The sequence below is a fragment of the Episyrphus balteatus genome, chromosome 2, assembly GCF_945859705.1.
Source record: "Episyrphus balteatus chromosome 2, idEpiBalt1.1, whole genome shotgun sequence".
In the NCBI taxonomy this organism is placed as follows: Eukaryota; Metazoa; Arthropoda; class Insecta; order Diptera; family Syrphidae; genus Episyrphus; species Episyrphus balteatus.
This window is the reverse complement of record NC_079135.1, coordinates 48,278,649-48,301,197: the sequence shown is the minus strand read 5'-3', so window position 1 is coordinate 48,301,197 and position 22,549 is coordinate 48,278,649. Positions and strand designations below refer to the sequence as shown.

General features: G+C 31.2%; 1 protein-coding gene across 1 annotated transcript in view; it reads right to left on the bottom strand.

The window, feature by feature from the left end:
• LOC129912372 (eukaryotic translation initiation factor 5B) overlaps window positions 1-22,549 on the bottom strand; it is a 156,231-nt gene that overhangs the window by 5,323 nt on the left and 128,359 nt on the right. The window contains exon 8 of the mRNA XM_055990579.1: window positions 5,976-6,137. Within this exon, the coding sequence (XP_055846554.1) occupies window positions 5,976-6,137 (162 nt within the window). The remainder of the gene's footprint in view (window positions 1-5,975; window positions 6,138-22,549) is intronic.

Here is a 22,549-nt window from a genome sequence, read left to right as displayed (position 1 = left end):
ATTGAGGCAGTTTTCTGTGTGAGTAATTTTTTTTTTATTAAAATTCACAGTCTAGACAAAAATAGTATAAAATGAGTTTTGAAAATTTTTTTTCGCCTATTTTTAACTTTGAAATCGATTATTTCAAAAACTATTGGTTATAATATATTGATTTAAAAATTAGAATTAAATGTACAATTTTCCCTTTGGGAAATGGTACATTTATTACTGTAAGTGTTGCCGTTGTTTTTTGATAATTTTTTTTATTTTGTTAATTTTGTTTTAGAAAACTGCCCCTCCCGCCTAAATGGGGGGAGATAGACCCCCCCCCCCACCCCAAAAAAAGAAAAAAATGTTTGTATTGAACTCCTCTACAAAAACCAGTTATTAAATCCTGACGCCCAAGTTATCCTACTACGTGCCAAAACAACATTTTTGTTCTATACCTTAAAGTTGGAATTTCTGTATCTGGGTTGAAATCGTAAATTTTTTTTTTCAAATCCAATTTTAAACTGATTTCCATAAAAAATACCTCGTTTGATTTGGAAATAAATATTATTTTAGTATATATTTTTAAAACAACATGTTGTTGTGAAAATATATACTTTAATTTGATGTCGAAGTTGGGTAAATGACGAAAAAAATGGAATTTTTGAACTTTGACAGTTTATAAATTCTAGGTGGTTTAACCGAGTTACATGTTGTATATAAAATGGGTAAAAATTTGACGAAGCTAGATTATTTTCAATGGGTGAAGGTAAAAAAAACCGTTTTTAGCCCCCAACTCCAGATTTTTGGGGTGTAAGGGGCTTTTTAAATACCGTTTCGTAATCAGTGCGACTAGCTCTACAAAACGTGATAGGTCCCCGCCCGCGTATATTTTGAGTGTTATACCGTGTAATTTAGGCAAGAAGCCTTAAAAAATGAGTTGCTTATCTTTAACGGCAAAATTACTCGTGAACTGGCCTACTTGTTCTAAGACCTGTATTGAAAAAAAAGTAGTAAAGAAATGGACCAATAGACCAAATTGACAAAACTCAAATCGCAATATTTTGGAAACAATTAAGCTCAAAGAGATGATGCTCAACTCAATTATAGAAAATTTTATTACCTTAAAGGCCTTGGTACAAAATTCGTTTAACGTAAGAGGTTACAATTTACCAGAATGAAGACCAAAACAATTTTGTTGATATACTGTACAAAGTCGATGGCATAAAATTATTGATATCTGTAGACATGTCTTGGAAATTGATGTATGGGATGTGAATTTCTTGCATATCCAGTGGGGAATTCCAATTTAGAGTTCACTAACAGTTTTTCAAATAACGATGATACTTAGTAAAAAATGTTATAACAAGATTATGTTAACTTTAAGAGAGTTTAATTGTTACCTTTTGATTTCTACGTTTCACTAATCACTCGTATCGAAAAAATTGTCATGAATCATATGGTAAACAGAATAATTTTGTGTGTTGAATAGTTGTATATATTTTTTTAAACTATACTGTTTAGCCAAAAAAAAAAAAAACCTTTCGACTTTTGATGAATTGGCAAAAATAATCATCAAGAGGCACGGTAGAGGCAACTTTGGAACTACACCATTATTAACCCTTTCGAACCCAAGCTATGAAAATCAAATTATATGAATAGCAATAAGTTCAAAATAATAAATAGCAAAACTTATATGTTACTCTCATGTTATATATAAGTAACATGCACTGTCTATGATTACCAAAAAAAGTCGGACAACTGGGAAAATAATTTTTAATAGAACAAAAATGTATGCTACTTCTTTTAAGCCAAAAAACAAAACACTTTCTGGATTACCATTTTTCATATCTTTTTTTCAAAATTATGCCAAAAAACAAAACACTTTCTGGATTAACATTTTTCATATCTTTTTTTCAAAATTATGACCATATATAAAAAAATATTTTGCAAAAAAAAAAAAAAACAAAAAAATGTGAAATTCAGTCCCTTTTTCGATAAAAAATAATTAAAAGTATGATATTTGACTAACTTTTTGTACTAATTAAGTAACTAGGCATTATTATCTTTCAATTTTTTCAGAAAAAATTTTAATGGAACGTTTCTTACAAATTTTTAAAAATATGTTACATGAGAGTAACGCTGGGTCCGAAAGGGTTAACAGGAATTAACACAGACCATTTTCCACCCTTACATTATTATTATACAGCAAACACTTCAGAAAATTTCGGCTTCTTAGCATGAACAGTTTTCTGAAATATACAAAAAAAGAGTGTGTGTACACATGTACACGCGACTGAAGTTATACTTCTCATTCAGTATATGTAAATGAATTTCATTTGATATTTTTAATTTCTATTATTAAATTAATTAATCCACACTTCGTTTTTTTACATTTTTATCAAGTGAACAATAAATTAATTCTTTCATCCTCCTTGCGTCCATGTAGTTTTCAATTTATTCTGTGAAATTTACTTATGTTGTAATATGGAACTTGCAGGGTTGCTACAAAGCTCAAAAGTGAGCTGAGCTCAGCTCACAGCTCAGCTTAAATTTTGAGCTAGCTCACTTTTGAGCTATGTACCATAGCTCAGCTCATTTGAGCTGAAAGTGAGCTGAGCTGATGGTTGAGCTGAGCTGAGCTGTTGGGTGAGCAAAGGTAAAGTGATCTTATAGCTGTGATGGGTGAGAGGATACATTGATTTTTATTTGGAAAGTATAATGAAATATGAAGATATTTTAAACTTTTATAAAACACCATAGCTTAAGATGTTTGGTTCTAGTTATTAATGGAATTATTTTAACACATTGATATTTTTATAAATAAAACAGATAATTTTTCGTGATCTTTTCTCTTGGTTTTTTTAATAGTAAATATATTTCTATTTTTTTAGTAAAATATTTCTTTTTTTATCATAAAAAAAATGTCGGTACAATCCGGTTTTTCGACTTTTTTCAAAATTCCGAGAAAATCGCGTTTGAAAGTTGGGGTTTTCGAAAAATCCCCGAATCTTTGAACGCTCCTGGAAGCTAAACCGCTTGAGAGCAATTTTTGGGAGTGATGCCAAATGATAGCTTGTGTCATGGGCCTACGCTTTGCACATTGTCAGATTTTTTAAAAATCGCCTTCCATGTTAAACCGCCACATCATGCCTATTTTTTCAGAATCGTGCCTATTTTTTTTTTACTTTTAAATTCTCCCGGTTTGAGAACGCGTGGACCTACAGGGATGTGAGTTGTACCCAAATGTAGGTTAGAGTCCCCGCTACCTTTTGGCATCTAAAAATTTTTTTTCATTTTCTTCAAAATTCCGAGATATAGGCGTTGGAAGTTGGGGCGCTCACTTTCAGCTCAGCTCAAATGAGCTAAGCTATGGTACCTAGCTCAAATTTGAGCTGAGCTGAAATGTGAGCTTTTTGCAACCCTTGCAACTTGCCGCATGCAAATTACCACATGCAACTTGCCACATGCAACTTGCCACATGCAGCTTGCCACATGCAACTTGCCACACGCAACTTGCCACATACAACTTGCCACATGCAACTTGCCACATGAAACATGTAACTTGCAACGTGTTGTGTGTTTTATGTTTGCCGTACTGCGGCGAACATTTTTAAATACTAAAGTACTGCCTACTCTAAAGGTGAAACGACAGCCCTGCTACCCAGGGTGATCGCGTCATAATCCCTTTGACATTCTTGTCAAAAAGTAAATTTTCATACTCACCCTCCCATAAGAAGTATAACTTCAAAAAAAAAAAAACCTAGACTTGCTGACTGACTGACTCTGTCACTTAAAATTCATTAAAATTATGGAGAACTTCTGGTGATCCCAAGTGAGTCGGAAAACGTTATGTGGTCCTCTAAAACGCGTAACACAAAACAAAAAATGAAATACTAGAAAGCTAACATGGCTCTGTGATCTTTACACTATGTATTTAAAAGATCAGACATTCATCATATAACGATTAATTCGATTTATTGGTCAATGACAGAAATATTAACTGTTTAAGTTTCTTTATAGACAAAAAATTACGCATACACATACACAGTGACCCACTTCGATATTAGAAGATATAGCTTGAAATTTTCCTTCGATTTTTATCGAAATGAAAGCAGATACCACAGTCAGTATCCTTAAAATATCAACCTGGGCTAAATTATTCAGAAATGCTTAAGAGTTGTAAGTCACTGGGCCTTGACTCTTCATAGATTTTTTAAAACCCTTTCTTTTGTGAGTGAGGTCATTATTTTGAATTTATTTCGAAGTATTTTTCAACCCAAACGGGAAGAAAGAAAAGGGAAAATAATTCATTTCCATGGAAAAAAAAAAACAAACATATTTATTAAATTTTGTTAAATATGTACCATTATGTACGTCATGATCACGCTGTGAAACTTTTGGCTACGAGTGTTGAATAAAATTATTCTATTTCGCCACACAGCATGATGCCACTTAACAATAGCGTCGCGACATTTTCCTTTTTAATTGAAACATTTGCTTGTACACCAAAAAGCTTTCTGATATGATGACACACTTAATAGAGATGTTCCCAACAGCGACACAACACAACACGTCATCAACGAACCCAACGAATATGCCACCAAATGACATTTACTAAACACCCGAGTCCCCACCTTTACCACAACATCGACATGACATGCCTGCTGAAACCTGTGTCCTGCTTAAGGATGAATGCTCTTTGAATACATATCGAAGGGAATCTGTGATGGGGGGGATACAAGTAAATGGATTTCTCTGTTGACAAACTCTGCTGGGGTCAGCTCCCCATCAAACCCTCCGATACATTTTCACAGTGTAAATGTCAGACAAGAGAGAGTATGACATACAAAAGTTTTGAGTATGCCATGGCAAAAGTTGGGTCTGTTATAATAGTCAATCCACTTCGGCCTTTGGCATTCAAATTCAAAATATAAACCATTTAATGGTTTCATCGTTGTGTCATTTAATTTAGAATGACTGACAAGCTTCATAAAATCATAAAAAAAAACCAGATGGAGGCCAAGCTCATAAAAAAAGACCAACTGTAAATTTTAATGCGACATCTAGCGATGGGAAGCTTAAGTTATTTGGGGTGATTGGAATGATAAACAAAAATTTTCACAGCCCCTTGACGTTCATGACGTCAATGCTACGAACATAAAAGCTTTGAAAAATATAAATCGTTGATCTATTTATCTAGAGTGCGTGTCGTGTGCATTACCCTGTCCCCCATTTTTATCGTTCGTTGTCGGTTGGGCGAGGGTGTTTGGATAGAGCAGAGGATTGCTTTCGAAGGACAGAGTTCTATAAAAGTTATTAACCCTGGCATTTCTGTTCATCATCATCTGTATCTCTCTTTCTCTATTTTGTGTTGGATACTAAAGTTGTTGAATGACGTCATAGCTATGATGCACTAACCTGGTTTTGTGAATGGATTGGCTTTAAGGGTTTTTGTTGTTGTTGTTGAAGTACGACATAAAGGATGATATTGATGATAGAAAGGGAGGTAGATTTATTAAATTAGGTTACTCGTAGAGGGTGTTTGTTTTGAATAAGGGCATATTTCTAGCAATAGCAACAATGTAGATAACCTATATTGTGAGAGAATATAGAAGTATTGGAAAATTAATGAATTTTAGTTTTTTGCTCGAGGGATTTTTGAAAGCCTTTATCAAAAATAAATGTTGACGTAAGTTCGACTAAGGGAGGACTGATAAGTAGTGCTTTGTGACGACAAATCAAATTGATTTTGTACCTATTTCCGTCATATTTCGATTTTAGAAAATAGAAATAGAAAAACTAATTGGATACAATTGAATTTTAAGCTCTTGGGAAAAAGTCTGAAATAAGGATTAAAAGTAGGAACTTTCCATTTAAGAGTTAAAACTTTCTGGGAATTGGTAAACGAAATGAGTTTCTTTTATAAAATGTTGTTTTTTTTTTTTTTGGTGGAATCTACTTTTTTTAAATTTTTTGTTTTAAGTTATATAAATTAAAATACTTACTTTGCTAACCAACATATCGTCTGCGTCAAAATGCCTGCCAAACATTTTTGGTGATTCACCGGGAATCGGTTCGATTTTGATGCAGATTTCTTGTCCTTTACGTGCAGTTTCGATTTGTTTGTGATTGCATTCTATCGATGTTACAACACCAATGTCAACGAACTGTAAATAAAATAAAAAACACAAATTAGAAGTTTAATTAATTGTATATTCAATTCAATAAAATGAACCAAATAAGATAGGATATTTTTAATGACTGTGATTAAAAATTTAAAAAAAGTGGTTGTCCGTAAAGCCGGTTTACGGACGATGATTTTAAGTGAAAACGTCATAAGAAAACAGGTTGTGTGCTTTTGTTAAAAAAATAAATGATCTAAAAATTATTTATTTGTCAGAATTCTTGTAAAAAAATTTATAAAAAAATAAATCTTACAGAAAAGTACTTAAGCTAAAGACTAACACCTTACAATTTATATCTGTAGGTATGTTTTGTAGAAAAACGGAATATCTTTTTGAATCCTATCATAATTTACAAGAAAAAGCTAAACAAAAATACCTTTTTTTTTCTTTTCTCATTATATCACTTTATGAAAAGCTTACAAAAAAATTACGCCATTAAAAAAATTAAATATTTTTTCTAAAGAATAAAGCCATACTTGTATTTTTATAATGCGTAAAAGGTATACAAATAATTTATTGAACACAATCATTTTTCATGAAAAAAGTGAAAAATCAACTTCTAACACCATTTAATCCATTGTTTTATATAAATTGTATACCATCTGAAACCCTATTGTTTCAGCTTAAAAATATTCATATCAACCATGTCTGCACGACATCTAGAAAAAGAGCTAGAATTGTTTGACCCCAATCAGTTTTCATCAAAAAAGGCAAAAATATCAATCTTTTTTATCTTCTCGCCTTTCATGTAACGCTTCAATCATATTTCTACGATGCCTACAAAAAAAGTTAGAATTTTTTAAAGCCAACCATGCCGAAATTTCAAACTGAGAATACGGTACTTCCCACACTGATGGCTGGTCGTGATCATGGGTAACAGATCTGCCGTGCTAAGCGTATGAGCCAAAAAATGTGTTTTTTTGGCATATTTGACAACGTTAAGCAGCAGTTTGTTTTTAGGTGAAATAAAAAAAAAACGCATTTCCAACTTGAAATAGTCCAAAACCGCAAATGAAAAAGGACACATATCCAATTTATATAAAAATAAAAAACGGTTAAAAATGGTCAAAAAAAACTTGTTTTGCCCGTTATTCGGTCAAAAGTCATTTACGAATACCAATTTCTTGCACATGCACAACCATAAACTATAATATGTTCTATAAGTTTGAGATTATTGTAATGCTACGAAAAATTGCTAAAAATAAAAACCCAATCCCCTAAAAAAGTAGGTGTTCTTCAAAAACTCATATTTCGAAACGCAGAGACTTAAAAAAAATCCGTAATAGACCCCTAATCTTTTTTTTTCATTATATTTTTAATGGCATTTTTCAAATTGTCAAAAAAAGTTCATATTTAAGTTTTAAAAAACCATTAATAACTTGGTTTTGAAAATTAAAACAAAATTTTACAATACCACTGTCAGTCTAGCGTATCGATTCAAAAGAAATTCAAGTTTTTACAACGTCGCGTTTAGAAAATAGCCACTTTTTTGCATTTTTTTAGTACCCCTATTTCCTTTATTCAATGAAAGAATTTTTAAAAATCCTTCGTGTGTATTTAATTTCAGGTTATTATCTTTCAAATAAGCTATAGAAAATTTTTGTACCTCCAATAGTTTATTTTTAATTGATATTTTTGCCGCACTGCTAAAAATTTCAGGTGAACGGGAGAAAATGGCGTCACTTTTTCGTGTATGCTGCCATGGTTCATCGATTTAAAAGGCGTGTCAAAAAATTGCACTAAAATCGTAAATTAAAAAGGATGAAGCTTTCGCAAGCTTTTTTATTTATCATGAAACGATAATTTTTAACTGAGAAAATCACTATAAGAAAATCACAAATTTGCTTTGTTAATTTAATTTTTTGTAAAAGTAGTCTCCAATCAATTTTGTTGACCATTTTGGCATTGAAAAAATTCTGGCGTCTTCAATTTTTGTTCAAGACGTTCAGACCTTTGGTATGATGTCTAAAACTTCATGTTTTATACATATTTAAAAAGATTTCACCAGTAACCAATATGTACCTACTCAAAAACGACTTTTCAACAATTCATAAAAAAAATATAAAGTACGAAATCGAGATGGTATTAACAAAACTTACTAGGTCAGACAATATCTATTTACAATAACAATAATTAATTGATTGAAAAATCTGAATGAAACTTCAGTCATTCATTCAGCAAATTCTTACATCCAGTATCTAAGTGCGCCAATTTTCTAAATTAAGTAAATATAAAACACCTCCATTGAATAACAATTCAAAACTTAAAACCTAGATAAAACAATTACGTATTATAAAACAACAATCCTCTTAACGTTAATTGCCAAAAAACCAATAATGTTCATTTTTTTCATATTTACCTAACCGACTTCTTGAAAATTGTATTGTAATTTAAAGTGCACTCACCGATAAGCAACTTTAACCACTCGGAAATGATAAAAATAAAAACAATAAAATATCATTGATAAATTTTCTTCAATGACTTTACGATAGTAGCTAAGCAAATATCACTCGACACAATTTAACTGTTTTTTTAGCTTTATCAACAAGTCGTTAATTGTTTTATCAAGAAACAAAAAAAAAGATAAAATGTAATATAAATGTTAATAAGTAGGTACTTCAATAGAAAGGAAGCAAGTAGTTAAACATTATCAAGAAAGTAAAAAAAATTACACTGGTCTGCAAAATTTAACTTTTTTTTTCTCTTTCAAATAATTTTTTGATGTTATGAAAGATTAGACTTTCCTGGATCTAAATCTGGTTTCAGAAAAATTCTATCAGGTACCATTTTTGTAAAAATGATTTTTGAAAAATGTGAGTAGTTTCTAAGTAGTTTTGATTCATTTGAACTTGTATAAAATTAAAACCATTTGTCGCATTAAGCTCAATTTTGGAGGACTTATTTTTCATAATATGACTTATCGATTGACACCAAATATGTTCTTTTACATTCATGTTTACTCATTTTTAAAAATACTGATTGACAAAAAAAGCAGACATTTCGAAATCCTTCACTTTTTAGTAAATCCTACATGAACAAAAGCACCTTAATTAAGGAAAATGTAAAATATCAATGCCCATTATATTTAAAAAGTCAAATACGTAAAGAAAACCAAAATAAAATACATTAAACAAAATTTGTACGTGTTTTGTAATTTTATATACTATTTTTCTATTTAGAAATATCTTATTTGTAATAAACCATTCGATAAACTACCTTGTAAAGCTTCAGATTTGTTCCTCCTAGAAACAATAGTACACTTTTCTTATAGTTTTTGATGTGCTGAGTTAGAATCCGAAGTCAAAAAAATAAAGGAGGATTTCCTTGCAGACCAGTGTTATTAAAGAATTTCTTCAGTTTTCAAAGTCGTTAAGACTAAAAGGTGTCTAATTGCAATCTCTTCCAAAGTTCAAAAACCTTCAAAAAGAAGTTAAAAATAAAAATTTACAAGAATAATGATAGCATAAAAGTGTTTTGGGGGTAATTTGACCCTTTTCTGACACTCAATACCTACTCTTTTTCATCTTTGTTCATTTCTCCATCATATGTCGTTTGTTCATCTTATTTCTGAAGAACTGTTTGATTTCGTTTTTTTTTTTTTTTTTTAATTTTTTGCTTCATCAAAAAGTCTTGACCTTTTGTCTTTATACTTTTTTATTAATGGTTATATGACACGCCAGACAAAACGTCGTCAGCCAACTTTCGTCCGAAAAAATAAATTGAAAAAAAAAAACAAAAATGCAGTTGGTGTATAGACATGAGCAGAAATACTCCACTCAGATAAATTATTTATACGTCGTTTCTTGAAAATTAAAAAAATTAAAAAAGAAATCATGCATTTGGGCGAGGCCAGGCTTTTATTTAAAAAAAAAAAATCTCAAACCGAGACATTCAGAAGCTGAAACAACAAAAAAAAAGTAAAGAACCCCATCATCTCATTAAATTCGTGTCTGCTCCCATAAAAAAGCAGTCAAATCCCAGTGCAGCACTTCACCCAAATGACAACAGGACCCAACCCAACCCTTGTTTCTCTGATTCGTTACGTTTTTCGTTCGTTCGAAGAAGAAAAAAAAAGGATAATGTATGCACTTTAAATGTGCCATCAAAAGCAAATATTTATCGTCCGTTAGCACGTTCATTTTACACCTTGAAAACGTAGATACATATAGATTAACTTTCAGTTGAATGTCTAAAGTCTGAACACATCCGTGTCCAGTGTCCATGTCCATTATATTATCCTCCCCCAGAAGCTTGTGTTTTGGAATTTCGACGATCATCATCATCATGACCGTCAGGCAATAAAAGCGCGTTCATTTCGTCCGTCGTCGTCGTGTCGTCGTTTGTTGTTTTTGTTTTCGAATGCGTTTGCTGCTGCTGCTGTAGCATTGGAAAGAGAGATAATGCAACATTGTGTTTGGTGCGAGCTGTCAAAGTGACAGTGCGGTCAGAAATGCAATCAACACCGAATGACAGTCATTAAATGATAAACAATCGTCTGACACGCCACTACCATCACCATATCGGTGAGATGGGTCTTGTACCTTTTAAGTTGAACATACACAAAAAAAAAAAAAAAAACAACAAAAAAGAAAAGATGTAAAACGACATAAAACAAAAATAAGTTTGAATTTATCAATCAGTATGCACACGATGCAACATAAATGTCAGAAGGATGCAACATTAAATGCTGTGACATTAATGTGCCACGCCTCGAAAGTGTCACAAATGAAACATATCAAGAGTGGTGGCATGTCTTTTAAATGCGATGATGGTTGGACGATGCAACGGACTTGTATTGGTGGTGCTACAAAATGATGATTATGGTGATGTTTACAGTAATTTTTTTTTCTTTTTAAATAAATTGTTTACGAGTAGTTACAGTTAATTAATCTCAGAAAAAACGCGATTGAAATCAAAATATTTACTTCAAGTGCATAATAAATGTCCACCCGCATACAAAGGCAACTGCGATGGTTAAACTTTTTGTTTCATCATGGGTTGCAAAAATATTATGAAAAGTATAAAAACTTCAGTGAAATATGTACATATCAGTAATTTTAACTGTTGGCTTGGTTGTCTGAATGGTGTTGGTGGTTTCTAATTGACTGAACGATGGTTTTTGACAGTTTGCATTTAGACAATCACTTGGGTACGTAGGTTGCTTGTAAGTCTCTAGAATAACAAATACGATTTATGGAATCCGGTCTAGGGGTTAAACCTTAACAAAATAAATTAGTTCTGTTCACAAAGAAAAGGAAGGTGTATAGCTATCTGAAAAACTTAAACAAGGTAAGGAAACTAGCCTGTATAGTAATAAATATAAGAATAACTGGGATACAGAAGAGAGAGAGAGAGAGAGATGGAAGAAGATTTCGAACTTAACGAAGGATATTGGTTTTTTTTTTTCAATGTTTCTACCTACACAATGCATTTTATCAAAATTTAAAAATCGTCATTTTAACTTTCATTCTTTCATAATAAGAGATTTTTAACTTAACGAAGAATTTTGAAAGATTTTATTTGTTTTCAAAAGAGGTCCTGCAGCGAAAATATTATATATGTAGTTATATATGTAGTTATAAAAAAAAATGTCAATAAGGGGAAGAAAAACAGGAGTATATACCTTACTTAACGAAATGTTATATAAGTTGTTACCGAATGTTCTTGCAGTATGTATTTAAGGTTAGAAAATACCTAATACTTAAGAACATGCTATTGACACGAGAGAATTTCTAACTTAGGAAAAATGTTATCGTTTTTTTTTTAATAATTCTGTGATACATATTTATATGCTTTTATAAGGTTAAACATCTATCTTTTTATTTGCCAAAGAAAAAAAAGGAGAAAAATCTTAGAACTTAGTTGTTGAAACTTAACGAAAAATCTTGTTTCATTTTAATTCTTTTAAAAATTGCGAAGCAATATTTAACGAAAGAAGTTTTCTTTTTTCAGTATGCCTTACACAAAACCCTTAATGTTCAAAATAGTTTTAAAAATACAAAAATCTTACTTTACAATAAATTTTGTTTTTCTTTTCATTTCAGAAAGCAATCCAAAAGTATCTTAATCAGATAGAAAGCAAGAGAAAGAGAGAGTAAGAGAGTGGTAAGAGTCTCGAAATATCTTGACATGTTGAAATCCGCTGGCTTGGATAGTATTTCTACCGCATGCTTCAAAAGAGGTGTTCTTCTACACTTGCAAAACCATTGTGCTAGCTTTTACATCTATTTTGCTCTATACGTCTTTTTCCGAGTGGATGAAAAACAGCATTTGTAGAGCCTGTACCTAAAAAAGGAAAATTTTCTTCAATATATAAGGAATATATCAAGGCACGAAAGCTTCTTAATGATCAGCAAAACTGTTTTTGTGGCAATATATTCACTGGTGATTTTATGGTATACAGGGTGTCCCAAAAGTAATGGATCAAACGAAGTATGCTGATAGGCCAACTTAAGGGCTCTCAGAATTTGGTAACTTGTCCATCCCAAATCCTTACGGTTTTCGATTTAATGCAGTTTTTGTGAAATTTCGATAAATCCCGACTTTGCAACAGTATTTTGCTTCCTCCGCTCATAATTGATTTTTGTTTTTTACAATTCTTTCGCTAAAACATTGCCTAATAATAAGAAATAATTAATTAATCAAAATATTTTTTATTTCATTCGCCATTTTGCTGCAAATGAATTAACAGTTCAATGTTTTATGAAAACTCAATTACTCACTTTTATTTCAGAGCAACACCCTGAACAAATTTTTTATGGTGTGACCCTGGTTTATTATCTTGAAAACTTGCCGTGTTATTGCAGTTTTCAAAAATGTATAAAAGTTTCCAAAGTTGAAGTTAGAACTAAAGATATTACAATTTAAAAGCAACAAAACAGGGTCTGTCAGAGAAAAATAACAAAGAAAAATAAACAAATTTTCTCGACTGTTGTTTGTTTATTTCTTTTTGAATAAAAGCCTCGATTTTTGTTTGTTATTTTGCTCTGAAAACCTCTGTTTTTTTGCATTCAAATTGTAATATCTTTCGTTTTAATTTCATCTTTGAAAACTTTTATACATTTTTGAAAACTGCAATAACACGGCAAGTTTTCAAAATAATAAACCAGGGTCACACCATAAAAAATTTGTTCAGGGTGTTGCTCTGAAATAAAAGTGAGAAATTGAGTTTTCATAAAACATTGAACTGTTAATTCATTTGCAGCAAAATGGCGAATGAAATAAAAAATATTTTGATTAATTAATTATTTCTTATTATTAGGCAATGTTTTAGTGAAAGAATTGTAAAAAACAAAAATCAATTATGAGCGGAGGAAGCAAAATGCTGTTGCAAAGTCGGGATTTATCGAAATTTCACAAAAACTGCATTAAATCGAAAACCGTAAGGATTTGGGATGGACAAGTTACCAAATTCTGAGAGCCCTTAAGTTGGCCTATCAGCATACTTCGTTTGATCCATTACTTTTGGGACACCCTGTATTTCACCAAATAGTGGAACAAATCTTACATAATTTCAAAGAAAGTAAGATTATTGCATGATATTTCAAAAGCGTTTGATAAAGTTTGGCATTGAAAATGAATGCATTCTGTAGCTATGAGTCTCTTCTTCGCTGAATTAGAAAATATCTTTCTGACCGTTCAGAAATATTTGTATTGTTTGGATTCAAGTGAGAAACCCACAAAATAAACCCTGGTGTGCCTCAAGGCTCCAATATTTCTCTGAATCCCTTTTGAGTTTTTACTAATGATTTTAGTCCCATTAAGTATTTGGGTGATTATAGTACCATAAGCTTTTCATATTCGTTTCCGGATTGAAACCTAACCTTCGAACATGGAATTCCAATAACTAAGTATGATAAGCTTTTTAAATTCTGTTTTACCTATAAGCTTTCATTATCTGAAAGAAAATTTTAGTTAAGAAAAAAAGGTTATGTTACACCGATTGCAAAACGGTATTTAAAAATTCCGAAACACCTTTTAGAACTTAGGGCTAAAAAACGCTTGTTTTTAGACTTTCATGCATTGCAAAATATGTAGATTTTTTGCAATGGATGAAAGTCTTAAGGTTCTAATTTTTTAGGTGTTTCGGAATTTTTAAATACCGCTTTGCAATCGGTGTAACAAGCTCTACATAACGTAACAGGTTTTCGCCCACGTTATCTTAGCAAAAAACCTTGCAGAAATCCGCTTAATTTAAGGTGATTTTTCTGCTCTGTGCAAAACAACCTAAAATAATCCCATAATTTTATGTACAAAATACACCTTAAAAAGACAAAAACTAGAAAGTTTTATAAAGCGACTATTCGTACCTAACTAAAATCAAAATATTTGGAATTTTTTCAACACCAATTTGTGCACTATATAGATCATTTTCACTAATTTTCGCATTTATACCAACATTTTTTCAACGTCAATAGTTTATTTTTGTCTTATTGCAACAAAGTCTCCTCGTTTACCAGACGAAGCCTTTGACACTTTTCTTAAGGCAAAGAAGAAATTTTCCCACCACCAATATATATTCTAATACTGCATCTCAAATATTTCTCCAATCATCATTAATCTGGGACATTGTGAAACTGTTTCAAGTATGTTTAAGTTCTATTTTTGCCTAAAACTCATTGGAAAATATTGTAAACAAGTCCATAAATATTAGCAATGTACCCTACCTACCTATACCTTTCAGCTCAATATTCAGCAGCATTTACACCCAAGAAAAAGAGACAATTTTCCCCCCTATTTTTTTTTTTTTTTTGCGTATGCGACAATGTTAGCCGTGCGTTAGTGCGTAATGCAGAAATTTTTAATTTTAGATTATGACGATGCTTTTTTGCAAATAAATTTATCACATCTCCGCACAGTAGAATATATTTTTACGACGATGAAGAGAAGACGCTTGGTCGATACACGGCGACGCAGCGCACAGGGACGAAGTGACATAAATATAAAAAAGTTCAAAATGCTATCCAAGTCATATAGATCTGCTAGAGATATTCTACGCACATATCGTGTCTACACGTTTGGTCAGCAATGCTGTTGCTGATGATGACTTTTGCGAGTATGATGATGCTGGTTCCCACTTACAGTGTCGGTCGGTGTAATGCAACATGTTGCTGATTACTGCACAAATAAATCTGCCGAATTTCTAACACACAAAATACAACGTGTCGTCGTCGTCAGAATGGATGGAGGATCCTTGAGGTCTTGAGAAATATCTGTATAGAAAAACTAGTGTTTGAATCGTAGGAGAGAGAGGGTAAAAGAGGGGGGTGTAGAGGATTTGCTGATTTCACCACTGCACGTTGTTACCTTGTCGTCGTTTTCAATCGGCGGATATTTGTCAACCACAATCCAAGATTTTGTAATCTTGTTTATCCCCCTCGAGGCAACAGCGGACCAAGGGGCCAACAACGGAGGAGGAACGGATGACGACAAACGGGGGGATATTAAATTTATAGAACGTATCTAAAAAATTTAAAAAGATATTTTGCGGTCTGTGTGTACCTTGCGTCGTCGTCGTTCGTCGTCAGTTTTCGTAGTCGTATATCTACACAACACACCAAAATTCAGTTTCCTCGTCTTTGATACCGAATGATATGTATCTGCCATCGGCATCAGTACGAGTATACTACTCAGGGGAGGATTTTTTTCTATTTTCGACTTGGTAGACATCCGGTCTGAAAATACGTCCAAAGATTAATTGAATATGAAATAAACAAGTCGTCGAGAGTAGGTTGCATATTTAAGTTTTTAATTTTTCTTTTTAATTTTTTTTTTTTTATTTTAATTATTTTAAATTTTGTATAATATTTTTGGATGAAGGTTCTCTGAGAGTTTATAGTGTATTTTCTCTGAGATGAAAATATAATGATAGGACATCAACAACATTAAATGAGAGTGCGGCAAAATTTGTGAGAGTAATCAAATCGCAGCAATAATTTGAAAAGTTACAAACGGAAATGAGGAGGGGCACGGCACGACGACGCACGGGGCCAACACAATGATACTTTTAGGTTTCTTTTATATCAATGGCGGGCGGTGTCGGTGTGATGATGGTTGTTTTTGGACGACGACAATGACAACATTGACTACTTCTTTAGACATCTCGCGTGGATTTGTTTTGATGGTTTATATAAAAGAAATGGGTCATTGAAAGAGATCACCAGTGATGGCCCAATTTTGTTGTATAATGTTGGCATTGCTTCTTTTTTTGGCATATTTTCTTCTAAATCTTTGAAGTCCAACAGCTTAGCTGGTTCCTAAGAGAATGATCTACCGTCAATTCTGTTTTTTTTTTTTTTTTTGATAAAAATGATTTCTTTTACAGCTTGGGAGTTCCTAAAAGATCAATTTCGAAAAATTCGAAAGTTAAAAGAATGGCATCTTGGGGTCCTCTTTTAATATTTCAACAACCGCTTTAACATGTGAGAGAAATTTCTCAAATCAAGTATTTTAGATTTCAAACTTTCACAAATTAACGAAATATTCAAAATATTGACATTTTTTTTCATTGAAATAATTTGAAAACTATCAAGCCCACAGTGCCTACAGGGGCGTACACACCATTGGGGCAAGTGGGGCGGTGCCCCGGGGCCCCCAACACGTCAGGGCCCTATAAGAAAACAATGAAGAAAAGGCAACTGGTTATAAAAGTATCGGAGCAAAAGGATAAGATGTTTGACATGAATCACTTCGGACACAAGGGAGACAAATTATATTTTTCAGTGAATTGGTAGCTAGCCTAATAATATTTCATCCAAAAAATAAAATAGCTTTTTTGAAAGAAAAATTACATATTACATTGGGACCCCATAAAATATTACTTCCATAATCTTAGCGACCAACAAATGATAGGTACATCAGGGGCCCAAAAAAAAAATAAGTGGGCGTATACGTACTTTTTTATTTGTTCTTATTTTTTATATCAAAGGGGCCCCAAAATTTAGTCTTGCCCTTGGGCCCCGACAACTCAACGTTCGCCCCTGAGTGCCTATCTTTCGTTTAACTGTGCGAAGTTAAATTGACTGAAAGATCGTAAATACGAGGCTTTTAGGAAAACTGTGATAATATATGTTTGATAAATGTTTACCATCTTTTCCAGACTATGGAGTTTGGCATCAAGGTCTTTGCAAACTCATCGTCTTTGACGTTAAAAGTTCGTGTAAACTGTGTAGGGTTGCTATATAAGCATGTTAGGCGAAATCTGCTTGACATCGTATTTTTTTATTATTTCATGTTTTTTTTTATCTTTAAAACATAGTACCTAGTTGGCAAAAATATAACGTCTAACAAATTATTTTTATAAACTTCGTAAAAGAAAAATTTTAATTTCATCATTTTATAAAAAAATGTAAAAACTGTTGTTTTAAAAATTAAGAAAACACCTTTTTAAATGGTTTTAATCCCCAAATAAAAAAGAATTTTCGGAATTTTTTTTTTTTTGAAAATTGTTGGAGCCGTTTAAAAAAAAAAAACATTTATTTAGACGTGTTTTTTCTACAACTCAGTAGCTACTCGTACTCATTTTTTTATTTTATTCGAAAAACAATAAAAAGAAATACTTGTGTAATTTTTATTATTGTTTTGCGAATAAAATGAAAAATGAGTAGCTACTGAGTATTAGAAAAAACACGCCTTTTATATAAAAATTCTAGAATTTTTTTCAAAAAAATATTTGCTACCTAATACCATTTTGAAAAAAATATTTTCGACATAGGTGGTAGGTATTCAGATTCACATATTCCAAGAACATTTCAACTAAATTCATTATCCGTTTAAAAAAAATTGTTTTTCAAAAAATGAAATATTTTTTCAAAATCCAGAGCTGAATTTGTTTTAATTTTATTTATTGTCGTTTTTTTTTTTATCAAAGTTGATGAAGCCGTTTTTGAAAAAAAAACCTTTTTTATTTTTGTCATATGGCAAGTAACCTTATTTTTGGTCCTAAAAACAATATTTCAATTTCGCCTCTAGGGGATCTTACAAAACGTATCACTACAAAGTTTGAAAAAAAAATCGCTTCAGTAGTTTATGCTGTACTTTTAGATATGTACAGTACAGACAGGGGGACAGACAAACAGAATTACGGGACTATTTTTGACCAAAGTAGTGTTTTTTTGGCACCACCACTTTTAGACTGAAAATATTTCTACGAAATATAAATTCTAAGTCTGAAGTGTAAGAGCATTTTGCAATCAAAAACTATGAGAGATAATATTTGTTTTTAATGCAGCTATACATTACTTAAAACCACAAATGAAATTTAATCCTTAATTATTTGAAAATCAACTTAATGCATGCAATATTGTATTAAGTTCTATAATAAATCGTTCTCAGTTTTCAAGGTTAGAAATTTATTTATATGATTGCGGTTTTGGTGTTGCTATACGTCTCTTGAAATGATAAAAATGTAATCAACAAAGGAAATTGTAAAAATAAAAGTATAATTATTCTTCTGCATCAATAAAATATCGGAAAGGAAGTTGTTAAAATATAAATTTATAATCAGAATTATTTTTTTTTTTCAAGTATTTTTTAAGAGTGCGGCCTTAAAATGATTAAATTGAATTGAGTAGGTTTTGTAATGTCGTCGATATATTAATATAAATTCTTGTGATAAAAAATAATTTCATTTTATTATTTCTTATCTATTCCTTAATAAAAACACAAAATCAGCCAAGTCTTGAATGTTCAACAATATGCAGAAAAAATAAGAGATTAAATTAAGAAGGTCGCTTTAATTGGCAAGATTACAAAAAAAAAACTTTCAATGTTTTTAACAGTTAATAATAAATGTTTGTTTTTTTTTCTCAGATGATCAATTTCAGTACAAAATCAATTAAGATCAGTAACGATAAGTATTTGCGAAATATTTAAAAAAAGTTAATGCAGCAAAGTTTTACACATTTTAAAATATCTTTTAATATTTAAACAAATTGAACTACAAAAGTTCTATACTTGAAAACTCTTACACCAAATTGCCTTACAGACAATAAGTTTTCTTTTTGACTGATTTTATCCATTACCCTCCACTTCCATTGACAAAAAAAAAAAAACACCTTTACAAAAGTTTATAACCATAAAGCAATGAAACACCCACTCGCGAAGTGCACCTGAGCACGCTGCTACAGCCGGCACCGCACCAACCAGTGCAGGATATGCGTGCCATAGCATAGTAGGTGGTGTACAACACGAGCTAATTTACTTCCTTTGGCAAGACAGAAAGACACACATCAATTAACTTTGAATTATGACACGAATCTCAGATGAAACAAAAAAGATATGAAATTCTTTTTTTTTGTTGTATTTATTCGTATAGCAGCAGTGTGTCCTTTGTAATAATTTTAAAATTGATAAAGATAGGGCGAGGTTGGATGAAGTAGCCCAAATTGTTTTTAGCTATTGCATAGATTTTATCGCGGGCTTTGAGCGCGGGGACCGAATCAAGAAATTTCGTAACGAAAAACAAGCCTAACACCTCCCACTCGGGTGGTTCGCTTAACGTGTATGTACTGTACGACTTTTTGAAGCTTGCACGGATCTAGAAGAGAGCAAAACACCTGTGGTAGATCGTTTACCGACACCATGGTTGACATGACATGGTTGGTTTTAAAAAATTATAACTTTATTCTTAGTTATAGTACAGATATAGTTGAGGTATATTTTTAAAGGTGAAATGATAAGCTTTCCAATGATATAAAATATACTATATGTTGTTATGTAAAAATATTGACAGTATGATGTGTAAAGAAAAAAAAAGAAAAATGTGTGATTTCAAGAAATTATTTTTACACTTTTTTCAAAACATATACACTATACAGCCTTTTTTATTAGATTTCACTAAACAGCTCTAAACGGCTGCATAGTTATACAATACATGAATTTTTATGTAGCCTTTATGCAACGTTACATACATTTTAATTTATTAAGCATTTTGCTAGCCATTATTGTTGTGCTAGGTTTGTGTCCAAATAAGTACTAAAAATTGAAAATTAGTACGACAAACAACTCCATCTGTTGATAAAATAACTGATTCGAAAATAAACAAAAAAAAAACAAAAACGTGAGCGAAAGTTCTCAATGTAGAAGAAAATCTCTAAAAACAACACATTTAATTTGTTTTACTTCATAACAACAAATGGTTCACATGTATGAAAATATAGACATAAATCATATTTCTATGTAATGAAAAAGATGAATACACACATGTATTTATAAGTGCTGCGGCCAAAATTTCTCGTAAATTATATCTCCAAATTTCCTATATTGATTAGTTGACTTCAAGTTGTTCAATTGTAATTGTAAATGTAATCCAAAAATTAAATTCTTCAATGAAAAACAAAAATATATACAAATATTGATATTTTTTTCTTTTTCTGAAAATTATGTGAAGTTCAAATGACATTTAAGCAAAATATATTCTTATTCAGGCTCTAAACAACCTAAAAACTCGTTTAGCTTATACAACCTCTATTAAACGTTGCATAAAGTTTATAAATGACAATTTTCTGTTTAAAGACATTATAAAGAGTACATAATGCTATGCACTGTCTATGATGAGTTTATAAATAGGGCTGATAGGCTTTAGTTATGGTTTAACAGCCTTATTTATTAGACTTCACTAAACAGCTCTAAACGGCTGCATAGTTATACAATACATAAAGTTTTATGTAGCCTTTATGCAACGTTACATAAATTTCTATTTATTAAACATTTTCCTAGCCATTATTGTTATGCTAGGTTTGTGTCCAAATAAGTACTAAAAATGGAAAATTAGTACGACAAACAACTCCATCTGTCGACAAAATAACTCCATCTGATTCAAAAATAAACAAAAAAAAAAAATAAACAAAAACGTGGGCGAAAGTTCTCAATGTCATATGTAGAAGAAAATCTCTAAAAAAAAACACATTTCATTTGTTTTTGCTTGACAACAAATTGTTCACTAGATTGGATTGGAAAATGTATTTTCCGTCGGCTTTTTTTGGTTCACATGTATGAAAATGTAGACATAAATTCTATGGAATAAGAAAAAGATGAAGAGGTACACATATGAATTTATAAGTACTGCGGCCAAAATTTCTCGTAAATCATAATCAGGAACAAACCTCCAAATTCCTTATTTTTTGATTTAGTTGACTTCAAGTTCTTTATTTTTGGAAATGTAATCCAAAAAATAAATTCTTCAATGAAAAAAATATATACAAATATTGATATTTTTTTCTTTTTCTGAAAATTATTTGATGTTCAAATGACATTTAAGCAAAATATATTCTTATTCAGGCTCTAAACAACCTAAAAACTCGTTTAGCTTATACAACTTCTATTAAACGTTGCATAAAGTTTATAAATAACAATTTTCTGTTTAAAGACAATAGAAAGAGTATATAATGCTATGTACTGTCTATGATGAGTTTATAAATAGGGCTGTAATTCTTTAGAAAAAATATGAGGCTTGTTGAAGGAATAATTTTTTTTTATACTTTTGGATATGGAAAACAAATTATAAATTACGACGTTATCAAGTAAAATTTTTGCCCGTAAACCGATTTTAAAGACAACCATTTTTTTTTTATATTAATTGTAGTTTGAATAAATCTCAACGAAAAAACTTGAATTAATATCAAAGAAAAAAAAAATACTCCATAAAATAAAAATAAATAAATAGTTATTATTGCATAGGTAAGTTGATAAAAATGCTATGCAATAGTTTTACCGCTTTTTTGTTCAGGAATGACCATGAACAATATTTAATTTAGTTAATAAAGAGATCACTAATTATTTCGGTAGTCAACAAATATTGGTAATATTTTGTAGCGAATCCATTCGACTATATTTTTCTGAAAGAATTTAATTTCAACTTTGACATTTTCTGTCTTATAGATTTTCATAAGCTTTCTAAGAAGAAAGTAATTATGTTAGATTTTAGTCCGAACATTTCTGTGCTTTCTGTATTATAGATTTTGATTTTTTCATAAGTTAAGGCTGAACCATTTTCAAAGCCAAACAGCTTTGGTAAATCGGGGTCTAAGCTGGTAAGCCGCAGCTGAAATTGGTAAACTAGTTATAGTTAATCGCTGCGGAAAAGTTTAACTACATCTGTAGCTAGTTAATTGCAGCCGAAAATGTTAAATCTTAGCTGAAGCTGACAAGTCGCAGGTAAAGCTAATAAAACGCATCTGAAATTGTTAAATTGCAGCCGGAACTGGTAAATCACAGCGGGGAAAGTTTAATCATATCTAAAGCTGGTAAACTGCAGTTAAAATTGGCAAATTGTAGCCAATGCTGGTAAATTATAGCCGAAAACGTTAAATCGCAGACGAAAATTACAAATCGCATCTGAAACTGGTAAATCGCAGCAGAAAATGTTGAATCGCAGGTGAAGCTAGTTAACCGCA